Source organism: Ursus maritimus, unplaced genomic scaffold (genome assembly GCF_017311325.1).
Source record: "Ursus maritimus isolate PB19 unplaced genomic scaffold, ASM1731132v1 scaffold_14, whole genome shotgun sequence".
In the NCBI taxonomy this organism is placed as follows: domain Eukaryota; kingdom Metazoa; phylum Chordata; class Mammalia; order Carnivora; family Ursidae; genus Ursus; species Ursus maritimus.
In genome coordinates this window covers 44413620-44433881 of record NW_024423786.1, presented here as the reverse complement: position 1 = coordinate 44433881, position 20262 = coordinate 44413620, and the positions used below count along the sequence as shown (strand labels likewise).

General features: G+C 55.0%; 1 protein-coding gene across 1 annotated transcript in view; it reads left to right on the top strand.

The window, feature by feature from the left end:
- The first annotated feature begins 12681 nt into the window (after nt 1–12681).
- The window catches only part of MAST3 (microtubule associated serine/threonine kinase 3), a 30594-nt gene continuing 23013 nt past the window's right edge, over nt 12682–20262 (top strand). Inside the window, exons 1-2 of the mRNA XM_040628254.1 lie at nt 12682–13863; nt 14155–14244. Of these exons, the coding sequence (XP_040484188.1) occupies nt 13817–13863; nt 14155–14244 (137 nt within the window). The 5' untranslated portion in view covers nt 12682–13816. The remainder of the gene's footprint in view (nt 13864–14154; nt 14245–20262) is intronic.

Below are 20262 nucleotides of genomic sequence, written 5' to 3'. Positions count from 1 at the left end.
AAGGACTGAGCCATGCTACAAAGTGGATGGACCTCAAAAACGTCGTTCTGAGGGAGAAGAGCCAGACAAAACAGCCCACATGTTGTATGATCCCATGTACATGGAACGTCCAGAACAGGCAAATTCAAAGACGCAGGAAGATGAGTGGTTGCCAGGGGCTGGGAGGTGGGGGTTGGGGAGTGACTGCTAACGGGACGAGTGCGCCTTTGGGGTGATGAGAATGTTCTGGAACTGGACAGAGGTGATGGTTGCAGAACATAGTCAAAGTTCTAAATGCCGCTGAATTATAGATTTTAAGATGGTTAATTTTATGTTATGTGATTTTCACCTTAAAGAAAAATATTCATGGAACACAGGGAGACTAACGAGCATGGTGAAGGTCTCTCCCGGAAGAGCATCTGGGAACTGTGGCCCAGGTGGGCTGGGAGAAAGCCCAGTCTCAGAGGAGTCCTGTCCCCGGGGGCAGCTGGGCCAGTCAGGGTCAGGCGCCCAGGAGGCCATGAGGTCAGAGCCATGGGAACAAAGAGGCAGTGTCCCAGGCCTGGCACAGTGGGGACGGGGACCCCGTGACCCCGCACAGAGCAGCCTTCACTGGTGGTAGGGCCCAGGCCAGGCCAGGGGGTGGAGTGGGCTGCGGGACTGATGCATGAGGCCTGGGGGAGGGGCAGAGACAGAGAGAGACAGAGACAGATTGAGAGAAACATAAAGAAAGATGGAAGAGATGGTTAGAGATAGGGCCAAATGCTTGGCCTCCTCTCAAGGGTCCTGAGACCCCTACCCCAGGAGATACCATCTATGTGTCCCATTTCACAGATGGAGAAACTGAGCCCTGAGGTGCCCAGACCCCTCGAGTAGCCAGCTGCACATGGAGAGATGTACTCAGACAGAGCACCCCCCCCCCGGGGGGAGGCTGAGCTTTGCATCTTTGGGAATAAGCCTCATGCCCCAGGGCTGCCCCACCACCAAGGCTGGCCCCTCCAGGCCTCAGCTACCCCATCTGCAAAATAGGCAGTCGTGAGGATAAAGGAGGGCTGAGCTCCTGGCAGGTAATGCTCACCAGACAGCCAGTATAATTAATCATTGTTTGGGGGGCCCCCAGTGGCCTCTGCTCTAGTTGCAGCTCTTTCCCAGCCCCCCAAAGTCAGAGCAGCCACTGGAAAGACATTGAGGGAGGGAGAGGAGTGGAGGAGGGGGCAGAGCTGGACACAGATGCCCCCAGCTCCTTGGCATCAGGGCTGGGTGCAGGGAGGGGCAGAGGCTGGGAGGGATCCCAAGGGGGAGTCAGGAGGGATGCCCAGAGAAGGGGGCTCTTGAACTCGTTTATAGAAAGAGCATTCCTGGCAGAGGGCACAGCAGAAGCAAAAGTTCAGGAACGTGCTTTGGGGAACATCAGGATGAACACGGCAGGTCTGGGGCTCCACAGGAGGGATGAAGGTGGTAAGGTAGATGGGGACCTCAGGTGCCATGCTGAGGGGCTGGGCTTTCTCCCAAGGGCACTGGGGAGCCATAGCAGATGTGTGAGCAGGACTCTAGTCACAGATGAGGTGGTGCTTCAACCCATATCAGAGTCAGGATCTGAAGCTTGCCCCGAGGTTCACCACACTTCCCCTTCCCCATGCCAAAGCTGCACTCCCACCTCCCTTGGCCTGCCTGCCCCCTACTCCAGGAAGCCCTTAGGGTCCCCTTATGGGCCCCTCCCTACTGTCCCAGAAACACAGCCGGAATATGCCTCTAGGGCTGCCCCACTTTCAGATGCCTCACTAGCTGCGGGGAGGGGGAGGCAGGAAGGACTGGGTTAAAAGGGGCCTCCGGAAATGGAAATCGTGACAGGAGGGACCACAGAATTTCCCCACCCCCTCTGTTTCCGTTTTCTTCCAGGGCAAGTGACCTGCTGTCGGAGGAGGGGGGCTGAGCTTCTTTCCAAGTGGCCACGAGACCCTCATGCCCCCAGAGAGCATCAAAGGAGAATGTTGAAGGATAAGTAGGAGTTGGCAAGGAGAAAAATCTGTTAGTTTATCAAACACATCATTCACCAATAAGAACATTCCTCATTCATTCAACCAGAACTTTCTGATGCCTCCAGGGGATCATTTGAGGATGTTGTAAAGAATACACAGAAAGGGCGTCTGGACGTCTGGACGGCTGAGTTGGTTGAACATCTGACTCTTGATTCCGGCTCGGTGGTGATCTCGGGGTCGTGGGATTGAGCCCTGCTTTGGGCTCTGTGCTGGGCACGGAGTCTTTTTGTCCCTCTCCCTCTCCTCCTCCCACTGCTCTTTCTCTCTCTCTCAGATAAATAAATAAATAAATAAATAAATAAATAAATAAATAAATAAATAAATAAAATCTTAGAAAAACAAAAAAAGAATACACAGTAGGTTGGGACACCTGGATGGCTCCGTTGTTAAGCACCCAACTCAGGTCTTGATCTCAGGGTGATGAGTTCAAGCCCTGCATTAAAAAATATATATGTGCAGAAGGTTATCAAGAAACTAAACTCTTGTATTCATTCAACGATCCCACTCCCTGATGCCCCTTAGAGACATTTGAAGAGGGTTTTGATGGATGTGTAGAAGCTCACAGGAAAAAATGTATTCATTCAATCAGTGTTCTCTGATGCTTCTCAAAGAAAATTTGAAGTGGGTTTTGAAGGATGCATAGGTGTTCACCATGGGAAAATTTCACTCATTGATTCATTCATTCAGTCAGTCAGTCAGTCAGTCAGTCAGGAAATGTCCCCTGTTGCCCATTGAAGGTGTTGTCTTGGAAGTTCTATATAGTTCTCCAGATGCAGCAGGTGCATTTAATACCTCTCTGGTCCCCCCCTCCCAACAGCTCCCCATTTGCCTGGTCCAACCACCGCAGGTCCAGGGAACCTGTCTTCCCTGGGATTCCAGTCCAAGTCCCCAAGGCAGACTGATTGACTGAGCTTAAGTTATCTGTCCTCCATGAGCCAATCACAGTGGCTGAGTTAGATGAACGTCTCTAGGTCACATGTCCACCCCGGCTTGGACTCAAGGAGAACTTTGAAGCAGAACAAACCCCAGATAGACCCATTGGTCACTCTAAGGGGTGAGCTTCCCATCACTTGAGGTAGGCAAGCTACAGCCTGAGGTCCATGTAGCAAAGGGTGGCCAGATAGAAAACGCCCAATTAGGGTTTCGGATAAACAACACAAAAGTGTTTAGCGTATCCGTTTACCAAGGGTTGCATGGGACATCCCCTGAAAAATTATTCATTATTTATCCGAAATTGAACTTAACTGGGTGACTGCCCTGGTTTGCTAGGTCGGTCATAACAAAGAGATGGAGTGGCTTCAGTAGGAAATGTATTTCCTTACAGTTCTGGAGGCTAGAAGTCCGAGATCAAGATATTGGCAGGTTTGACTTCTCCCGGGGTCTTTCTCCCCGGCTTGCAGATGGCCTCTTCCTTTATGTTCCCACGCTCTTCCCTCTGCACACGTCTGTGTCCTAATCTCTTATAAAGACACCACGTCATGGATTAGGATTCACCAAAATAACCTCATTTTACCTTAATTACCTCTTTAAAGGCTCTATCTCTGGGGCGCCCGGGTGGCTCAGTCAGTTAAGCATCTGCCTTCAGCTCTGGTTGTGATATCAGGGTCCTGGGATCGAGCCCTGCATGGGGCTCCCTGCTCAGCGGGAAGCCTGCTTCTCCCTCTGCCTGCGCACCCCCACCCCCACTGCTGCTCCTGCTCTCTTTCCCAAATCAATAAATGCTTCTCCCTCTCCCTCTGCCCCACCCCCTGGTGCTCTCTCTCTTTCTCATAAATAAATAAATAAATAAATAAATAAATAAATAAATAAAATCTTTAAAAAATATATAAAGGCCCTATCTCCAAATACAGCCACATTCTGAAGTACGGATGGTGAGGATTTCAACATACAAATTCTGGAAGAACACTACTCAGCCCAGAACAGTGGCTGCTTTGGGCTGTCCATAACAGTCCGGCAGTTTTTGAAAAAGCTGAAATAGAGAGTTACCGTAGGAGCCAGGGATTCTCCTCCTAGGTGTAAACCCAAGAGCGTGGACAGCATATGCCCACACCATAACTTGTGCACGAATGTTCATAGCAGCACTGTTCATAACAGCCACAAAGCAGGAAAACTCAAATGTCCATTAACAGATGAATGAAGAAACAGAATGCGGTCCATCCACACGATGGAATATTATTCAGCCAGAAAAAGGAATGAAGTACTGATTCAAGCTATGACGTGGATGAACCTTGAAAATGCACTGAGTGAAAGAAGCCAGACACAAAAGGCCCCGTGTTGTGTGATTCCATGTATACGAAATGTATACAACAGGCAAATCCGCACAGACATGTCGTTGCCAGGGGCTGGGGAGGGAGGACTGCGTATGGGTAAAGGTTTTCTTTTAGGGTTGATGAAATGTTCTGGGATTAGACAGTGATGATGACTGCAGAACTCCGAGAATATGCTAAAAACCACTGAATGGTACTCTTTAAAAAGGTAAACTTTTTAAAAGTTAAAAATAAATTTAAAAATTAAAAGGTATGTTTTATGGTGTATGAATTATATGTCAATGTAAACATGTGTATGAGAAAAACAAGCGTTGTCAGGAAGTCCCATATTTTTATGTGCTCAGTCTGGCCATTGTAATTTGGTAATTTGGTAGGAGCCTAGAGAACCTCAAAGACAGTTGGGCTCTCCCTAGGGTCTCCTCCAGCCTGAGAAGATACTGCACTGCCTAGGTCCAACAGTGGGGTAGCCAAGGAAACTGCAGCTGCAGAGACAGTGGAGTTCCAGTGAAAGAGAGAACAAGGATGCCATCTTAGGACCTTGGGCTTTTCCCTGCCTCAGTTTCCCTTCTGCAAAGTGGAGCTGACCAATTATCATCAGATACCCGTGAAAGGTGGTCCTCATGAGGCACTTAGCCAGGTGCCCAGTTGGCTCGGCAAAAGCAGCCATCCTCAAAACAGAAACTGACAACAGTGGCTTCCTGTTCTTGTAAATAAAGTTTTATTGGGGCTAGGGCCAGGATTAGGGTGAAACAAGAGAGGTAGGGTCATGTAAAGGCAGAGTCTGATACTGTTTTTGTTTGAAATTGTGATGTTTAGTTCATCAAGCATCGTTTGCATTAGTTTAGATTCTTTAAATATCATATTAAAATCTCGTGTATCTTAATTACTTATATTTGTGGGCCCTCTTAAATTTTGAATGGAACTGAATGCTTCAGTCACCTCACCCTGGAACCAGCCCTGTTGTGTGCCCGGGGTACATTAACTTACTTCTAGGAGCCTCAGTTTCTTCATCTGTACAATGGGGATGATAATGTTCCCTTACTTCTAGGAGAATTCATTGGGGGAAAAAATGTTTTCATCTTGGCTGGGGGGGTAGGGTGGGGCCTGGAAGGGCGGTCCGGCGATCCAATGGAGGCGGGGCCTTTCCAGGAGGGTTCCGAGGGAGGGGCGGGACCAGGCCACATCAGCTGACCGGCTTGACCAATGGCGCGGGGTGGCGGGGCTTGGCAGGTTGGGGCGGGGCCGGGGGCGGGCCGGGCGGTGCGGACTAGCGGGCCATGGACGAGCCGAGCCTCCTGCGGCGCCGAGGGCTCCAGGTGAGGCCCCTGCGTGGGCGGGCGGAGGGCACAGCAGAGCAGACCTGGCCTGGGTGCCAGGGGCGGGGCTTCGGCGTCCGGAGAAACTGAGGCGGAAGGCGGGGCGCGCGCTCCGGTCGCTCCCTCTGCCCACCCGCTTCTCAAAGTGCTTTTTGCTTAGTGGGAAGGGGATATACCCCGTTTGACATATGGGGAAACTGAGGCTCCAAGCGCTAGCGTGGGAGAAAGGGACTGAGGGCTGCGCCCCTTCCCACCAGCTGCTCTAATAATAATATGAGCAACAGCAGCCTTTGCGCGCTCACCATATGTTCATCCTTGTATTAATCATTTTACTAGTGGTATATTAATATTAATTAATGTGTATAATTACCTGCCTCATGCGGTTGCTGCGCCACCGCGCCCCAGCCTCAGATCACCCCTAAGCTGAGCCGGGGAGGCTGGGGCTGTCCAGGCGCCCATTTGTCAGACAAGGAAACTGAGGCTGGAGTCTGGAAAAGTCACAAACTCGAGGTGGCCCAACGGGGATTCAGTCCGGCGGCCTTAACTAGCTCTCTATCGCACAGAGCACTGCCAACTGGCTGCGGCGGTTGGGGGGGGGGGGCGGGAGCCACTTTTGCTTCTGGGGACCTCAGTTTCCCCATTTGCTGTAAGGACCCTCCTTTTCTGACTTCTGGCCCTGGCTTTGTGTTTGGGAGGCTGCGTTACCAGGACGTAAGAACAGGGGTGTCAGAATTTGAGCCCACGCAGGGGGCCCTGTGACGCCCGGTGGGCAACTTCTTTGACCTTTCTGGGTCTCTTGTGCAAAGGGAATTAAGGTGATCTAGCCAGTTCCCTCTGGGGCTTAGACCACACCCTTAAGAAGCTCCCAGGTTGCCGGTCGGGAACCTGAAATGCATCATTTACCCAACAAACATTTATTGAGTGCCTGCTGTGTGCCCGGCAGTGGAGAGGCAGCGGGGTCTCCTGGATCTCCCAGCCTGTTGGGGGAAACAAACCCAGGGAGTGGTCAGCTGCAGTGTGGGACGCTCGGGCACACTTGGAGAAGGCGCCTGAACCAAGCGTTGCTGGGTGGCCTTGGAGCAGAGGAAGCAGGCGCGGGTGGCGGGGCAGGTGGGGTGGGTGTATGGGGAAATAGAAGAGTCTGAGGGACGCTAAACCCTTGAAAGGACGGGGTGGGGGGTGGGTCAGGGAGGGCAGGGCCAGAGCTGCAGGGCAGAAACACCCCCACCCCTACCCCCACCCCCGCCAGGCGTGGCGGGGGAGGGGGCCGAAAGGGGAAAGTCCCGAGGCCAGAGGTAGGAGTGAGGGGGGCCTGGGCGTAGAGGAGGGGGCGGTGAGCAGTGGGGTGTTGTGGGGGGACAGGCCCCGCCCCGAGCCCCAGTTAGACTCGAGCCCCGCCCGCGGCCTCTTAAAATAGAGAAACTGCCATCGGGTAGGCGAATGGGGGCGCTGCTGACGTCAGGAAGTGGGGGCCTGTTCCATGGGGAGAAGGCATCCGTACCCTGATGACGAGTGCCATGCTACAAAAGGGGAAACTGAGGCTCAGAGAAGTGTAGCCACTGTTCAGGTGTCACAGCATGCAGGTGACAAGAGGCAGGATTTGAACCCAAGCAGGTCTGGCTCCCCCTCCAGACCAGCCCTGCACTAGCAGGCCTTCCTCCATGGAGGCAGAGGGACAACTAGGGACCGCCCAGATGGGTGAAGGAATTCTGGGCGGAGGGCACAGCCTGTGCAAAGGCCCAGAAGCATGTAACGCTATGTGTTGTATGGGAAAACTAGAAGCCATTTCTTAGTGCTCGAGCTGGGTGTGGGAGAGGGGACCGTCTGCCTCAGGGGCTTCCAGCGCTGATTTCCAAGAGGTTAGACTTTGCCCCAGAGTGACGGGGAGCTATGGGAAGTGCTGGAGCAGGGAAGGACACACCAGATCTGAGGGCTTTGGAAGAATCCTCTGGAGCCGGTGGAGGGTAAAGAGGGGGCTAGAAGCCTGAGAGGGTCCTGGAGTGAACGACCAAGTAGGACACTATGAAAAATAGATTTTTTTTCAAGATTTTATTTATTCATTTGACAGAGAGCGCGAGCACAAGCAGGCAGAGCGGCAGGCAGAGGGAGAGGGAGAAGCAGGCTCCCCGCTGAGCAGGGAGTCCGATTCCGGGCTCGATCCCAGGACCCTGGGATCATGACCCGAGCCAAAGGCAGACGCTTCACTGACTGAGCCACCCAGGTGCCCCTCTTTTTTTTTTTTTTTTTTAAGATTTTATTTATTTAGATAAATAAGTATTAAAAAAATATATATTTTCGGGGCACCTGGGTGGCTCAGTCAGTTCAGTGTCTGCCATCGGCTCAGGTCATGATCCAGGGTCCTGCGATGGAGCCACGTGTTGGGCTCTCTGCTCAGCGGGTAGTCTGCTTCTTCTCCCTCTGCCTGCTGCTCTGCCTGCTTGTGCTCGCTCTCTCTCTGTCAAATAAATAAATAAATAAATAAAATCTTAAAAAAAAAAACAACCAATATTTTATTTATTTATTTGAGAGAGAGAGAGAGAGAGCACGCGTGCACATGAGTGGGGGGAGGGGCCCAGGCAGAGGGACAAGCAGACTCCTCCCCGAGCAGGACGCAGGGCTCAGTCCCACCACCCAGAGATCGCGACCTGAGCCGAAATCAAGAGTCAGACGCTCAATCCACCAAGCCACCCAGGTGCCCCAGATAATGAAAATAATTTTTAAAAATAATATTAGTATGGTTATCGCATTAACGGGCACCTGCAAGTGCTAAACACTGAGCGTGCATTTAATTCTCGTCACAGCGCAAGTGATCAGTGCTATTAGTAGCCTCCTTTTTCAGAGGGGGAAACCGAGGATCAGAGAGGGAGAGTAAGAGATTTGGAATTCTAGCCAGTCTGGCTCCTGTGGGTACAAAAATGTTGAGGGCCTCAGTTTGGGCCCTTAGCTATACAGTCCCCCAACTGGAGCTCTGTTAGTGGGCCCAGGAGCACCCCGGGCCAGCGTGCTGGTCAGAGTCATTCAGGTACTCTGGAGGCTGACCCTTGCCAGAGGTCAAAGAGTCAATTCATAAAAGCTTGAGGAAGCGGAGGGGACTCGGGTCAGTTGCTGACTGGGCAGTCCAGGCTGTAGCTCTGGGCATGCTGGCCAGTCTGGTTGTTCCAATGTCCCACGCGCAGTTGGCTGTGTGCTGGGAGGTGGTAAACAGGACCTGTCTGGCCCTCTGCCCACGAGTTTGTGTTCAGTCACGGCAAGAGCCGGCCCCTGGGCCCTCCTGCTTTGACTTAAGCTCCGTCTTCTGTGCAGCGTTTCTGGGTGCCAGTTCATGCAAGCTGTTATTGCTACAACTATTATCTTATTATTTTATCATCATTTTTATCATCCCCCACTTGGACCTTTGCTTCACAAAGGACAGAATTTTAAAACCCCAGGTCCCCAGATCCAGGGGCAGTGAAGGTGGCCAGAGCTTGTGTCTGAACTTTGTCTCTGCTGCTGCTGGAGGGGTACCCGGGAAGGTCCATCCTGCCTCCTCGTGGCCCACATCCACTCATTCTGCTCCTCCCAAAAGCCCTCAGGCTGGTGCTATGTGGTCCCTGCTGACTTCTCTCCCTGCACTGCAGCTGCCAACTTCCCATGGGGCTTGGTGCCAACCGGGCTGAGTCCCACCTTCACCCTACAGATTCCCATTAGCCTGACACCCCCCTCCAGGAAGCCTCTTGCCTCCCCCCAACCTCCAGCCCCTTCTCTCCCTCTGGGTCCTCACTAATGCTTCCAGAATAGGGTTGTCCATGCCCTGCTCTGTCTTCTCCAGCTTGGGGGTTCCTCAGGATGGCACTGAGGCTTCTGACTGGGAGGCAGCATGGCCCAGCCCAGCCAAGAACACAGAGGATGCCGTAAATATTATCTTTAAAGGGCAGTTCCAAGGGATCGGGCCCCCACCTATCCCAGTCTACGCGGGAGTCACTCCTTGGGGAACAGCCTGCAAAGAGGGGGCTGAAGACGGAAGCAGATGGCTCTGGGAGCAGAGGGTCCGGGGGCGGTGCCGGGAGAGTTCCATGTGGTCCTAGCTTTCTACAGAGCCTTTGCAGGGGGCTGCCGACCTTCCCTCGCTGCTCTCTGCCACTTCACATCTTGTTGTATTTTGGAAGCAAATTAAAATTTGTGGTTCAATTAGTGGTTATTATTAACTTCACAAAATCACTGTCTTGGCTCGGATTTATCGAAGCCTCCCCCCAGTGTCAGGCGCTTGGCTTGCTACTTGATTCCTTCCAGGACCTTGTGTCACCGGGAGGCTTTCCAAATGAAGAAACTGAGGCACAGACGTGTGAAATTGCTTGGCAGGGGCCACACAGCTTGGATGAGGGGGAGCTTGACGGGGAACCCAGGACTGCAGGGCTTTGGAAGGAAATGCTTGGGATGGGGGGAGGAGTGCAGCCAGTAGCCCTGGGCTCAGATGCCGGCTCCTCAGTCAGGTTAGAGGAGAGGGGTATTAAGCTGGCATAAGATCCCAAAACAATTGGAGGGGGCTGAAGGAGGCCTTAATGGTGGTGGTGGTTCCTGGGACTATGATCAATTGCCCTGAATGATAGTGAGCTCCTGGTCCCCAGAGGTATTCAGGCAGACAGAAACATCTCGGGATGGCAGGTCAGCCTCTTCCCATCTTGAACAGCTCGGTTTTGCTTTGTGGACTCAAGGTAGCTGGGGTCAGGCCTCGGGGTGACACCCCAATCCTGTGGACCCTCCCCTTCCCCAGCTGGGGGACCCAGCCAACCTCTCCCAGCCCTGTCCTGCGCGGGGCAGCTTCCGGCCCCCTTGAATTGGCTGCGGAGGCCGATGACGTCAGTGGTTGCCATGGTGAACGCCCCGCTCTGGATGTGGGCAGCCCAGAGCCCACCTAGGTAAAAATAGTCATGTGTCCTCGGCGCGATCCCGCCCTGGCGTGTGTGTGTTGGGGGTGGCGGGGTGGGGAGGGATGTCCGGAGACCTGGATTCTCCGCCTTGTCTCTGCCAAAAGACATGGGCAGCTGGCTTCCCTCTGCGCCTCAGTTTCCCAGCCAGTAAAATGGCCCCTGCTCCTGGTCTGTAGTAGGCGGCTCAGTAAATGTAAAATGTATCCAGTCTTATGATAGTCGGCCTAGGCCCTTGCTGAGCCCAACAATAACACAGCAACACACAACAGCAACAGGAATACTGACCGATCATCATTACCGAACCCTCCTGATGTTACTTCCGCATTAGAGATGGGAAAATCAAAGCAGAGATAATACAAGTTACTTGCTCAGGGTCCCACAGCCAGGAAGGAACAAAGAATAAGTAGATCTGGACCCAGGTCTGAGTATCCCCAGATTCTAAACTGGCGCTACATGGCCTTTTGAGAATTTAAAAACCTTGGGTGAGCCACATTTGAATGTGGACTCTGGGGTCACCGTGGACCCCAAGTGCAGGGCTTTTTGCCCTGATGAGGACACCCAGGGTTGGTGCAAGTCAGCTTGCTGAGCTCTAAAAGCGTCTTCAGTGGGGAGTCACAGATCAGGGCCCCCACCCTCCACCAGTTCCCAGGACACAGATCTGGGGAATGGCTTTCAGATCTGGGAGGGGGCAGGGTGAGGATGAGTCAAAAATCTCCCTTTCCTCAACAGATTGTTAGTATTTAGCCACTATTGACATACTTCTTTATAAATATAACTAATTTGTTACTTAAAATAATGAAGCTGTTTTTAGTGCAGGCAGGGTATGAGCTGGGCAGAGCGGTGACTGGGAGTCTGGGAGGGCTTCCCGGAGGAAGGGATGCCTGAGCTGAAGGATGATGTGCAATTAACTAGCACCAGAGGGGAGGGAAGGCAGTCCTGGCAGAAGACACAGCTGGCGCAAAGGCTCGGAGGCAGGGCAGAGCCCAGCGTGTGGGGCAGCAGAAAGGAGGCATTGGCTGGAGCTGGGTGATCCAGGGGCCAGCGGGGCAGGGGGGTGTGTGTGAGGTGGGTGGAGGGCCAGGGATGTGAGGGGCTTGTCTCCATGGGAATGACCCCTGTTTCCTCTCATTTCAGAAGGAGCTGAGCCTGCCACGCCGGGGACGTGGGTGAGTTCATCTAAGGCCAGTGGGCTGGGCTGGACCCTGGGGTCCTGAGCACAAATTTTTCATCAGCAGCCTCCAAACTGTGAATTTATTTAATAATTATAACAAAGCTTTTCACCTTGATCCTTTCCCCTGGTGTTTGCGACATGCTTCAGAAGTGCTTCGCTTGGCTCTCACGAGCTGGGAGGCCCAGGCCAGTTTGCAATTGAGGAAACAGAAGGGCAGTAGGGTTGTACCACTGACACAAGGGCATCCAGCCTGGAAAAGGGAAAATTATCTTGCATCTAGAGTCCAAACTATAGAATTCCAGCCCTGTATCCTGGAACCAGCTTGCATGCTTCCCATGACGGGGTGCTCACTCCCAGGAAACAGGTAGAAAAGTGTATTCTTCAGGGTCACATTAGCGTTCGTCGGTAGTTTGGCATTTTCGGATCCCAAAAGCTCACAGAACATTTTGGTCAGTGCCTTTGCCAGTTTATGGATGGGAAACCAAAGCCCAGAACCAGGAGGGGGGGGTTTACCTTGTGTTGGTGGTCCAGAGGTGTGTGAGTGCAGACAACCCCTCTTTGGGGGCTGTGTTGGCCTGAGGGGTAGGAATTCTCTTGCCCCGCAGTGAAATCACCCACTTAACAAACTTTTTTTTATAAGTGCCTACTGTGTGTTGGTCCCTGTTCCAGGCACAGGGGCCCCAGAGACAGGATCCAATGCTGGACCCTGCCCATGAGCTCACACTGTCTTGGGGAGAGTGATGGTGAAGTGATACTATGCAGGGGAGAAATAAACTGAGACAGAGGGACTAGGGGGCAGCTTTAGCCCTGAAGATGTGGGGCCTCTTGGAGGAGGTGACATTTGAGCCTAGATCTGGAAAAGGAGGAAGAAGCAAAGGGGAAAATCCGAGGGGAACGGCATTCCAGCTAGAGGGAACAGCATGGGCAAAGGTCCTGGGGTGCAAACCAGCTTGGCATTGAAAGAACACCATGGAGACAGGGATAGCTGGAGTGAAGAGAGCACAGGGGAGGAGGAGGGAGAGGGAAGGGGGAGGTCCTGGGGGTTGGATGAGAGTTTGAAGTCTGATGGTGGGGGTGGGGTCAGACTGGCCCTCAAGCCCAGACCATCTGTTCTAGTTGTACTGGGGATAGTGCAGCTGGTGGGGAGGAGCCTGAGGGGCCCAGTAGGGGCAGGGCTCCGACATTGACCAGAAGGCGGGCACTGTCTCTGGCCTTTGCCCAGGCTGGGGGCGGGGTGGTGGACAGGAAAAAGTCAAACCATGGAGGACAAAGTCCTGGGCTACTGGGGCAGGACGAGGACAAAGACTCCCTGAGAGCTGTCTACTCTCTGGTACCTGCCGTGTTCCTGACTGGGTCCAAGCGGGGTGTCAAGGGGGCCATAGCCAGACACAAACAACCCCGGACTCTTGGGATCTGCGATGGACAAAGGGGAGGGTGGGACTCGGGGTGCCATGGGTCGTTGTGTAGGGACGGCTCCGCGAAAGAGGGACCCGTGGGAATGAACTCAGATGTGGGTGAGGGGGACGACGCTCCTGACTGCCAACCCGATGAAGCAAAGGCCTGGAGGCGTGGACCCGGCCTCTGGTGTGCGCGGGAATGCGGAGACCGCCGCGAGGGGCACCGAACGCTGTGCTGAGCTGCTGGGGTGGGGGAACAGGGGCCGGACGCGCTCAGAACCGGGGTGCGAGAGACCCCCCCCCGAGGGGCGGGGCGAGGGCAAAGACCCGGCCGCAGCCGGGAAGGGGCGGGGCCAGGCGATGGAGCAATATTGCCGATCCAGGAGACAGTGACCGCCCTTCCTTTCCGGCAGCGCAGCCCGGGGGCCCGAGACCCGGCAGCCTTGGCGTCGCTCTCCGGGAGGGGGTGGCACCTGCGACTCCAGCCTCCCGCAACCCGACTTTTCCTGCTGGGCTGGGCCTGCGCGCAGGTGCGGGGCTCTGAGCCCCGCCCCGAGGAGGAGAGAGCCCGCCCCCCGCGCCCCCAGCGGCCCAGCCTCGGCGCCGCGTCTGTCGCGCCCGCCAGGCGTGCTGTCCCCACGTCCGCGTCTGTGGGTCTGTCCGATCGCGCCACGATCGGGGTTTGGGGCCACAAAGGGGGTTTTGGTACCCGGCCGCGTAGACGCAGCCCCGGCCTCGGCATGAAGTCTCGCAGGGACAAGCTGCACATCCCGGCGCTGACCCTCGAGTGAGTGCTTGTCGGAGAAGGGGGGAAATAGGGTGGGGGTGGGAGAGAAGCAGACAGACAACCACCCTTACCCCGCGTCTCTGTTTAAATCGCCCAGAGTCGCGCCGCCGCCTCCGGGGAGCCCTCCGGGGTCATCATTCAGGCCCCGCCCTCGCAGCCTGCGAGAGACCCAGAATTCCGGGCCTTGGGGCCCCTTCTCCCTAAGGGAACCTAAGCCATGGTCCGTCTCCGGATTTGGCCACACGCAGGGGCCACCACCAGGTTCAACGTCCCCGGCCTCTTTCTTTGCAGTCTGTCTCTGAGCAGCCAGAGCCCATCTTTGCTGAGCCCCAGCAGCCCCTGCAGCCCCTGCAGCCCCTCGCTGGGCCTGCACCCCTGGAGGTAAGTGACAGCACATGGGGGCGGGGCTCGGACGTTGCCCTGGCACCCTAGAGCCTTGGAAGCCACCTAGACCCAGCCTCCTCACCAAGGTACTGTGAGCTGGTGACATCACCTCTCTGGGACTCAGTTTACCCTCCATAAAATGAAACTGCTATCCACACTAGGGCCTTGATAGGGAAATTCCATTTTCAGCCCTAGCCAACAAGTCCTCCATCCGACAGGTGGCTAAGATGAGGCGAGAACTTGAGCTGTTGCCCAAGGACATCCTTGAGACAGGTGCTGGGTTCCCAGCCTGCTCTGGGCCCTCCCTACTGAACCAGCCTGGCCTTCCAGGCTAGGACCTCAGGGGCCCTCCCCACACCCAGCTCAGCTGGTCAGAAAGCTCCTCCCTCTGAATGTATAACACACACACACACACACACACCCAAGGCGGAGAGTTCACCAAGACAGCCCCATGCACTGAACCCGGCAAAGTGGTGTAGGGAGGAAAGAACCAGTCTGACTGAGTGCCAGCTCTGTACCACATACCTTCTGTTTCCTCCACAACCCCCGGAGGGAGGTGCCCTTCCTGACCCCGTTTCTTAGCTGGGGAAACCGAGGCTCCGAGAGGAGACACCTGTTCTCCTGGTTCGATATGTCTGGAGATTAAGCATCAGGGCCAGCTTGGCTGCCAGAGTCTTTTGAGGGTTTGAGCCACCCTCTGTGACCGGCACATCGCAGGGTCTTGCCCGCTGTACAGGAGGGAACATCAAGGTTATCATGGACTCTTCGCAGAGCTTGGGAAAAGTTCAGCGAAGTGACAGATGTGTGAGTCAGTGATGTCTAGAATTCGAGAGCCCATCAATCATTTATACCTTAATATGAATGAGCTGCTTAGATTCTTTCCATAGACCTTTAATGGGGAGAACAGAGAAGAATTTGGAGCCCACACTGGGTGCTGGGTAACAGACAGTTACCTTCATTAAGTGGGCACGTACTGCAAGCCAGGTGCTAAGGGCATAGCTGTGAACAAGACTGACACAGCCCCTCCTTCAAGGGGCTCTCAGTCAGCTCTCAGGAGGTGGGCAATAAACAAGTGAGTGGACAAACAGGATACACTCAGATGGTGACCTCTTGGGTGAGGTGGTATTTTATTTTATTTTATTTTATTTTATTTTATTTTATTTATTTTATTTTATTTTATTTTATTAAGATTTTATTTATTTTGACAGAGAGAGAGAGCACAAGCAGAGGGAGTGGGAGAGGGGGAAGCAGGCTCCCCGCTGAGCAGGGAGCCTGATGTGAGGCTCGATCCCAGGACCCTGGGATCATGACCTGTGCCAATGGAAGATGCTTCACCAACTGAGCCACCCAGGTGCCCCAGGGAGGTGGTGTTTTAGTCAAAGCCTAGGCAGAGCTAGGGGAAGAGAGGCACCGGACAATGGGAACTGCACATACAAAGGTCCTGAGGCAGGACCAAGATTTTTAAAGCCTCTGTGGCTGCTTTGGGGGAAGAAAGGTCTGCTGGGGGCAGGTGACAGTAATGGAGGTGGCAGAGTCAGGGAGGTGACTAGGACAACATCTGGGTAGGAGATGGTGGGGCGTGGACCAGGTCGGTGTGTCCAGTGGGAGGCAGGGACTGCCGTACCCCCCATTTAGGGGAGGAGGAAACTCAGAACTTAAGAGTGTGTTGTCCAGGGGTACCCTGGGAGAGAGTGTCAGGCCAAATCTGACACTGACTCCTTGGCCTCCACTGCCCGTGAGGAAGAGATGAGGGGAGGCACCTGTTGCGGATAACTGAGTTTTACCAGGAGCAAATGGAGGCTGAGTGTTTGGGGCTCTGAGCAGAAAAGCGTCCTCACCCTCCACCAGAGGGCAGCAGAACCACATCACCTTGGGCTAGGCAAGGAAATGGGCCCCTGCCTCCCCTGCCCCAAGCACCCTAGGAATAAGCCTAATTTGTTCCTTCAGCCTCTGAGGCCCGGTGAGTCTGGCCCCTGCAACCCCCCACCTCCTCCCTGTCTATCTCCCCATCTGGCTCACCCTACTTTAGCCATGAGACATCCTGGGCTGCCAAAACACAAGCCTCCAACCTCAGGGCCTTTGCATGTGCTTTCCTCCTTTCTTCATTTGACAAGTCTCTATCAAGCCCTCAGATAGGAAGCTTTTCCAAACCACGGCCCCCCCATTCAGGGTCTCCCAATCCCCGATTACATCCATTACGCCTGTCCATTTCCCTCATGGAGACTGTATCATGGGTGTAATTTCCATGTTTTCTTGTGTGATTATTGGGTTGGTTTTCTCACCCAGGGGCTTGGGAGCCTCTTGAGGGATCTGTCCTCTATCCTATGGCAGGACTTGGTATATAGCAGATGCTCAGTTATTGTTTGTGGCATGGAGAAAGGGGAGGTAGGTAGGAGAGCTCTGCTGGTGCTGGTGGTGGTGGTGGTGGTGGTGGTGGTGGTGGTGGGTGGGAGGTAATTGAAGAAGACCAAGGGTTTGGCCCTCTCTGAGGGGATCGCAACAAAAGGCATTGTCAGAAGAGTCTTCTCTCTGGGGCCTTGAATGCCAAAGACAGGAAGAATTTGCATTTTTCTCTCCAGGGTACTGAGAACCACACAGCATATGGGGCTGGGAGGAGTGTGGACAGTGCATGGGCAGGTGGGAAGGGCTGGGGTGATCAGACCAAGGAAAGGTTGGGGGTAGGGGTCTGTATGCTCACTGGGACTTCGCCATTTACACGGTCGCTCGCACAAGCAGAGGGGGGTGAATCCTGAGTCATAGACAGGGTTGGGATCTGAGCCCTCGGGGAGGGATTCACCCAGAAGTGTGGTTTTGCTGTAAAAGCAGTGAGGGGCCATGGAGGGTGTGTGAGTCGGGGAGGCACGGGATCTGGTGGGCAGTGGGCTGGCGCCGGAGATCAGTGGCTCAGTCAGCCTTTCATGGGAGGCCTTTGCCGTGGCCACAAGCACTCTGGATTGTCAGCTGCAGCCCTGTTCTGCAGAGGAGGAAACCGAAGCCAGATGGGTGTGGGAGAAGTGGCTGCTGGGGGTGCCAGAGCAGTGGGTGTAATGGGGGGCATGGAGGCAGTGCGGGGTGGGGCCACAGCTGGGATTGAGCAGGGTAGTTCCTTTCCTAACTGCGCAGCAGTGTCCCTGGCACACGTGGCGGGGAGGGTTCGTGGGCAAAGCATGTTAGCATAGGGTGACACAAGACCACGACTCTGTCCCTACTTGATCCCCAGACCTGTGGAATCTTGCATTGCCCGCATGCAGGAGGTGCTGTCCTTGGCCCTTGGCTCAGATGGGATACCTAAGGGTCAGAAGTGACTGCTTCCATCCTCCCTTCCACATCTGGCCCCTTGGCAGGGCCAATCCATTGGCTTCAAAACAAGACCAGAATCTACCCGCTTTTCTCCACAGCCTCAACCTGGTCCAGGCTTCAGTGTCTCCCCCCTCCCAGACCCTGTCACAGCCTCTCACAAGCCTCCTGCCATCTGCATTCCTGTCCTTGAGAGCTCCTGTTCCCCATGGCAGACATGGGGGTGGCGGTGACAAATAATTCAGATCACGCTCCTCCCCTGCTCACACATCCTGCGTGGCTCCCCATTGCTTCTACTGTACAACTGCACTCCTCTTGCAATGCACAAGTCTTACATGGTAATCTCTGCTGGCATCTTCCCTTCAGTCCTGTCTCAGGGCCTTTGCCCAAGCTGTGCCCTCTACCTGGAACACTTGTTTCTTTTTTTCTTTTTTTAAGATTTTATTTATTTATTTATTTGACAGAGAGAAGGAGGGAGAGAGAGAGAAAGAGAGAGAGAGCCCAAGCAGGGGGAGCGGCAGGCAGAGGGAGAGGGAGAAGCAGGCTCTCCACTCAGTAGAGAGCCCAATGCAGGGCTCGAACCCAGGATCCTGGGATCATGACCTGAGCCGAAGGCAGACGCCCAACTGACTGAGCCACCCAGGTGCCCCTGGAACACTGTTTCCATGGCTGCCTCCTCTTCCTTCTCAATGTCTCAGCTGACTATAGTGTCACCTCCTCAGAGAGGCCTCCAGGCTAAAGTCATCCTTTGCCATTGTCACTTCTGTTCCTTTCCTTCCTTGACTTCAGTGTTTGAAATTACCTCGATCATTTCATTGTTTCCCATTTACTCGCTGCCTCCCCCACCGGACTTGGGGCCTCTTGAGGGCACGGTCCTCAGGGTTCAGCACAGGGTCAGGCATACAGTAGGTACTCAATAAATGTTGAGTGATTGAATGACCAGATATGGGTGTTTGAGACCCAGGCCTGGGGGACCTGGAGATGGAGAGCATTCTGGGAGACACACCCAGGAGATACCTGAGAGTGACACTGGCCGTGAAGACAGGATGGGGAGTCTCTTGAGAGACCCGAGAAGCAAAATTGGCGGCAAGAGGGTTGGGGAGAATTAGGATTACATACCAGGCAGGGGTATCTCTCTATGCCTTCTCTTCTCAGATGTGGGGTCTGGGCTTCAGCATCAGGCCTGGGTTGGTTCCCAAAGTGTTGTGTGGCCTGTGAAGGGGCCACTGTTAGGGTGACACTGTCCCTGCCTTCTGGGACTGTCATGAGAGGAAGAAGCATTAATTCACTGCCTGTTGTGTGAGGCAGTCCTATTCCCGTGGTGAGCATGTACTGTACTCCCAGCACTTTCCATGCCTCCGATTTGATTCCATTTTCATGATGGGACATTTGTAGATGGAGAAGCAGAGGCCTGGAAGTTAGCCTGATGCTAACATTTATCAAACATGTATCAGGCACTGTGGGCGCCACCTTGCATCTAATTCATGTAATCATCCTGTCAGCCCGGTTCCCCTCCCATTTTACAATTGAGAAGACAGGCCTGAGAAGTTAAATTAGGTGTCCCCTGAGTCCTGACTGTAGCCAGGCTGATGGCCTTTCCATCACATAGGCAGATCATGTCAGATGCCCTGACTCGGTTTGCTCAACATGCCCTTTCCGGCAGTCCAGTGCTGGGAGATGCTGGGACCCCAAGGAGCCCAAGCCTGGGGAAGACAGAGCCAGACACAAGAAAAGGCTTCCTGGGAGAGGGGATGCTGAATTTTGCCAGGCAGGAAGAACATTCCGAGAAGTGGAGCCAGCGTGGGCGCTGTAGCATGAGCCAGGCCAGGCCGTTGGGTAGTTCTCAAGTGCCACACTCAGAAGGGGTTAGCGCGGGGCGGGGAGAGAAAAGGGGACGTGAACAGATTTACATTTCGAGGGAAAGGGGCCAAGTTCCAGGGCCTAACCTACCAGGCGCCAACGCCCCGCCTCCGCTGCTCGCAGCCCTGGCAACGCCCCGCCCCTCCGCCCGCGGCCCTGGCAACGCCCAGCCCACTAGCCAGCACGCGGGTCCGCCAGCCTCGTTTCCGCGTCGCTCGCCCCGCCCCGCAAGGACCCGCCCCCGCAAGGCCCCGCCCCCGCGCTCGCCTGGGCGGGGTTCCCGGCCGCGCTCTGGGGCGCGCGCTTCCTCCTCGCCCCCTACCCCCAGCCCAGCGGCGCGCACCCTCTGCCCCGCTCCGCGGGGCTCCCGGGGCCAATCCGGCCGCGGAGGTTCGCGCCCCGCCGCCGCCGGCTGCGCCCCCGCGCCTCCCGGGTCTCGGGCGGCGGCGGCGGCACAAAGAGAAGCAGCATGTCCGACCCCAGCTACTGGACGGCGGTGGCTGCGCCAGGCCACCGGAGCCGCCTTGCCAAGGGCGCGCTGCTGCAGCGCTCCAAGAGGTAGGGGGCACCGTGCGGGCAGAGGCGCGGCGGCCGGCCAAGCAAACACGAGTTGCCAGAAGTATATCCCGGCGGCGTGGCGAGGGCCGCTGTGTGTGGCGGTAGGGGGAAGGGGGAGGACGCTTTGGGATCAGGGTATTCGCTAGGGGTCCAGATACCCTCCTTTCGCCCCTCGTTACCCGGAGTTGGGTGTCTGCCTGCCCAGGTCGCAGCTAGGGTGGCGATACAGGCAGCAGGGAGTTGGGACCGAGGCAGAATTCGAACCCGGGTCTCTAGGCCTGGGCAGACCGGGGGGGGGGG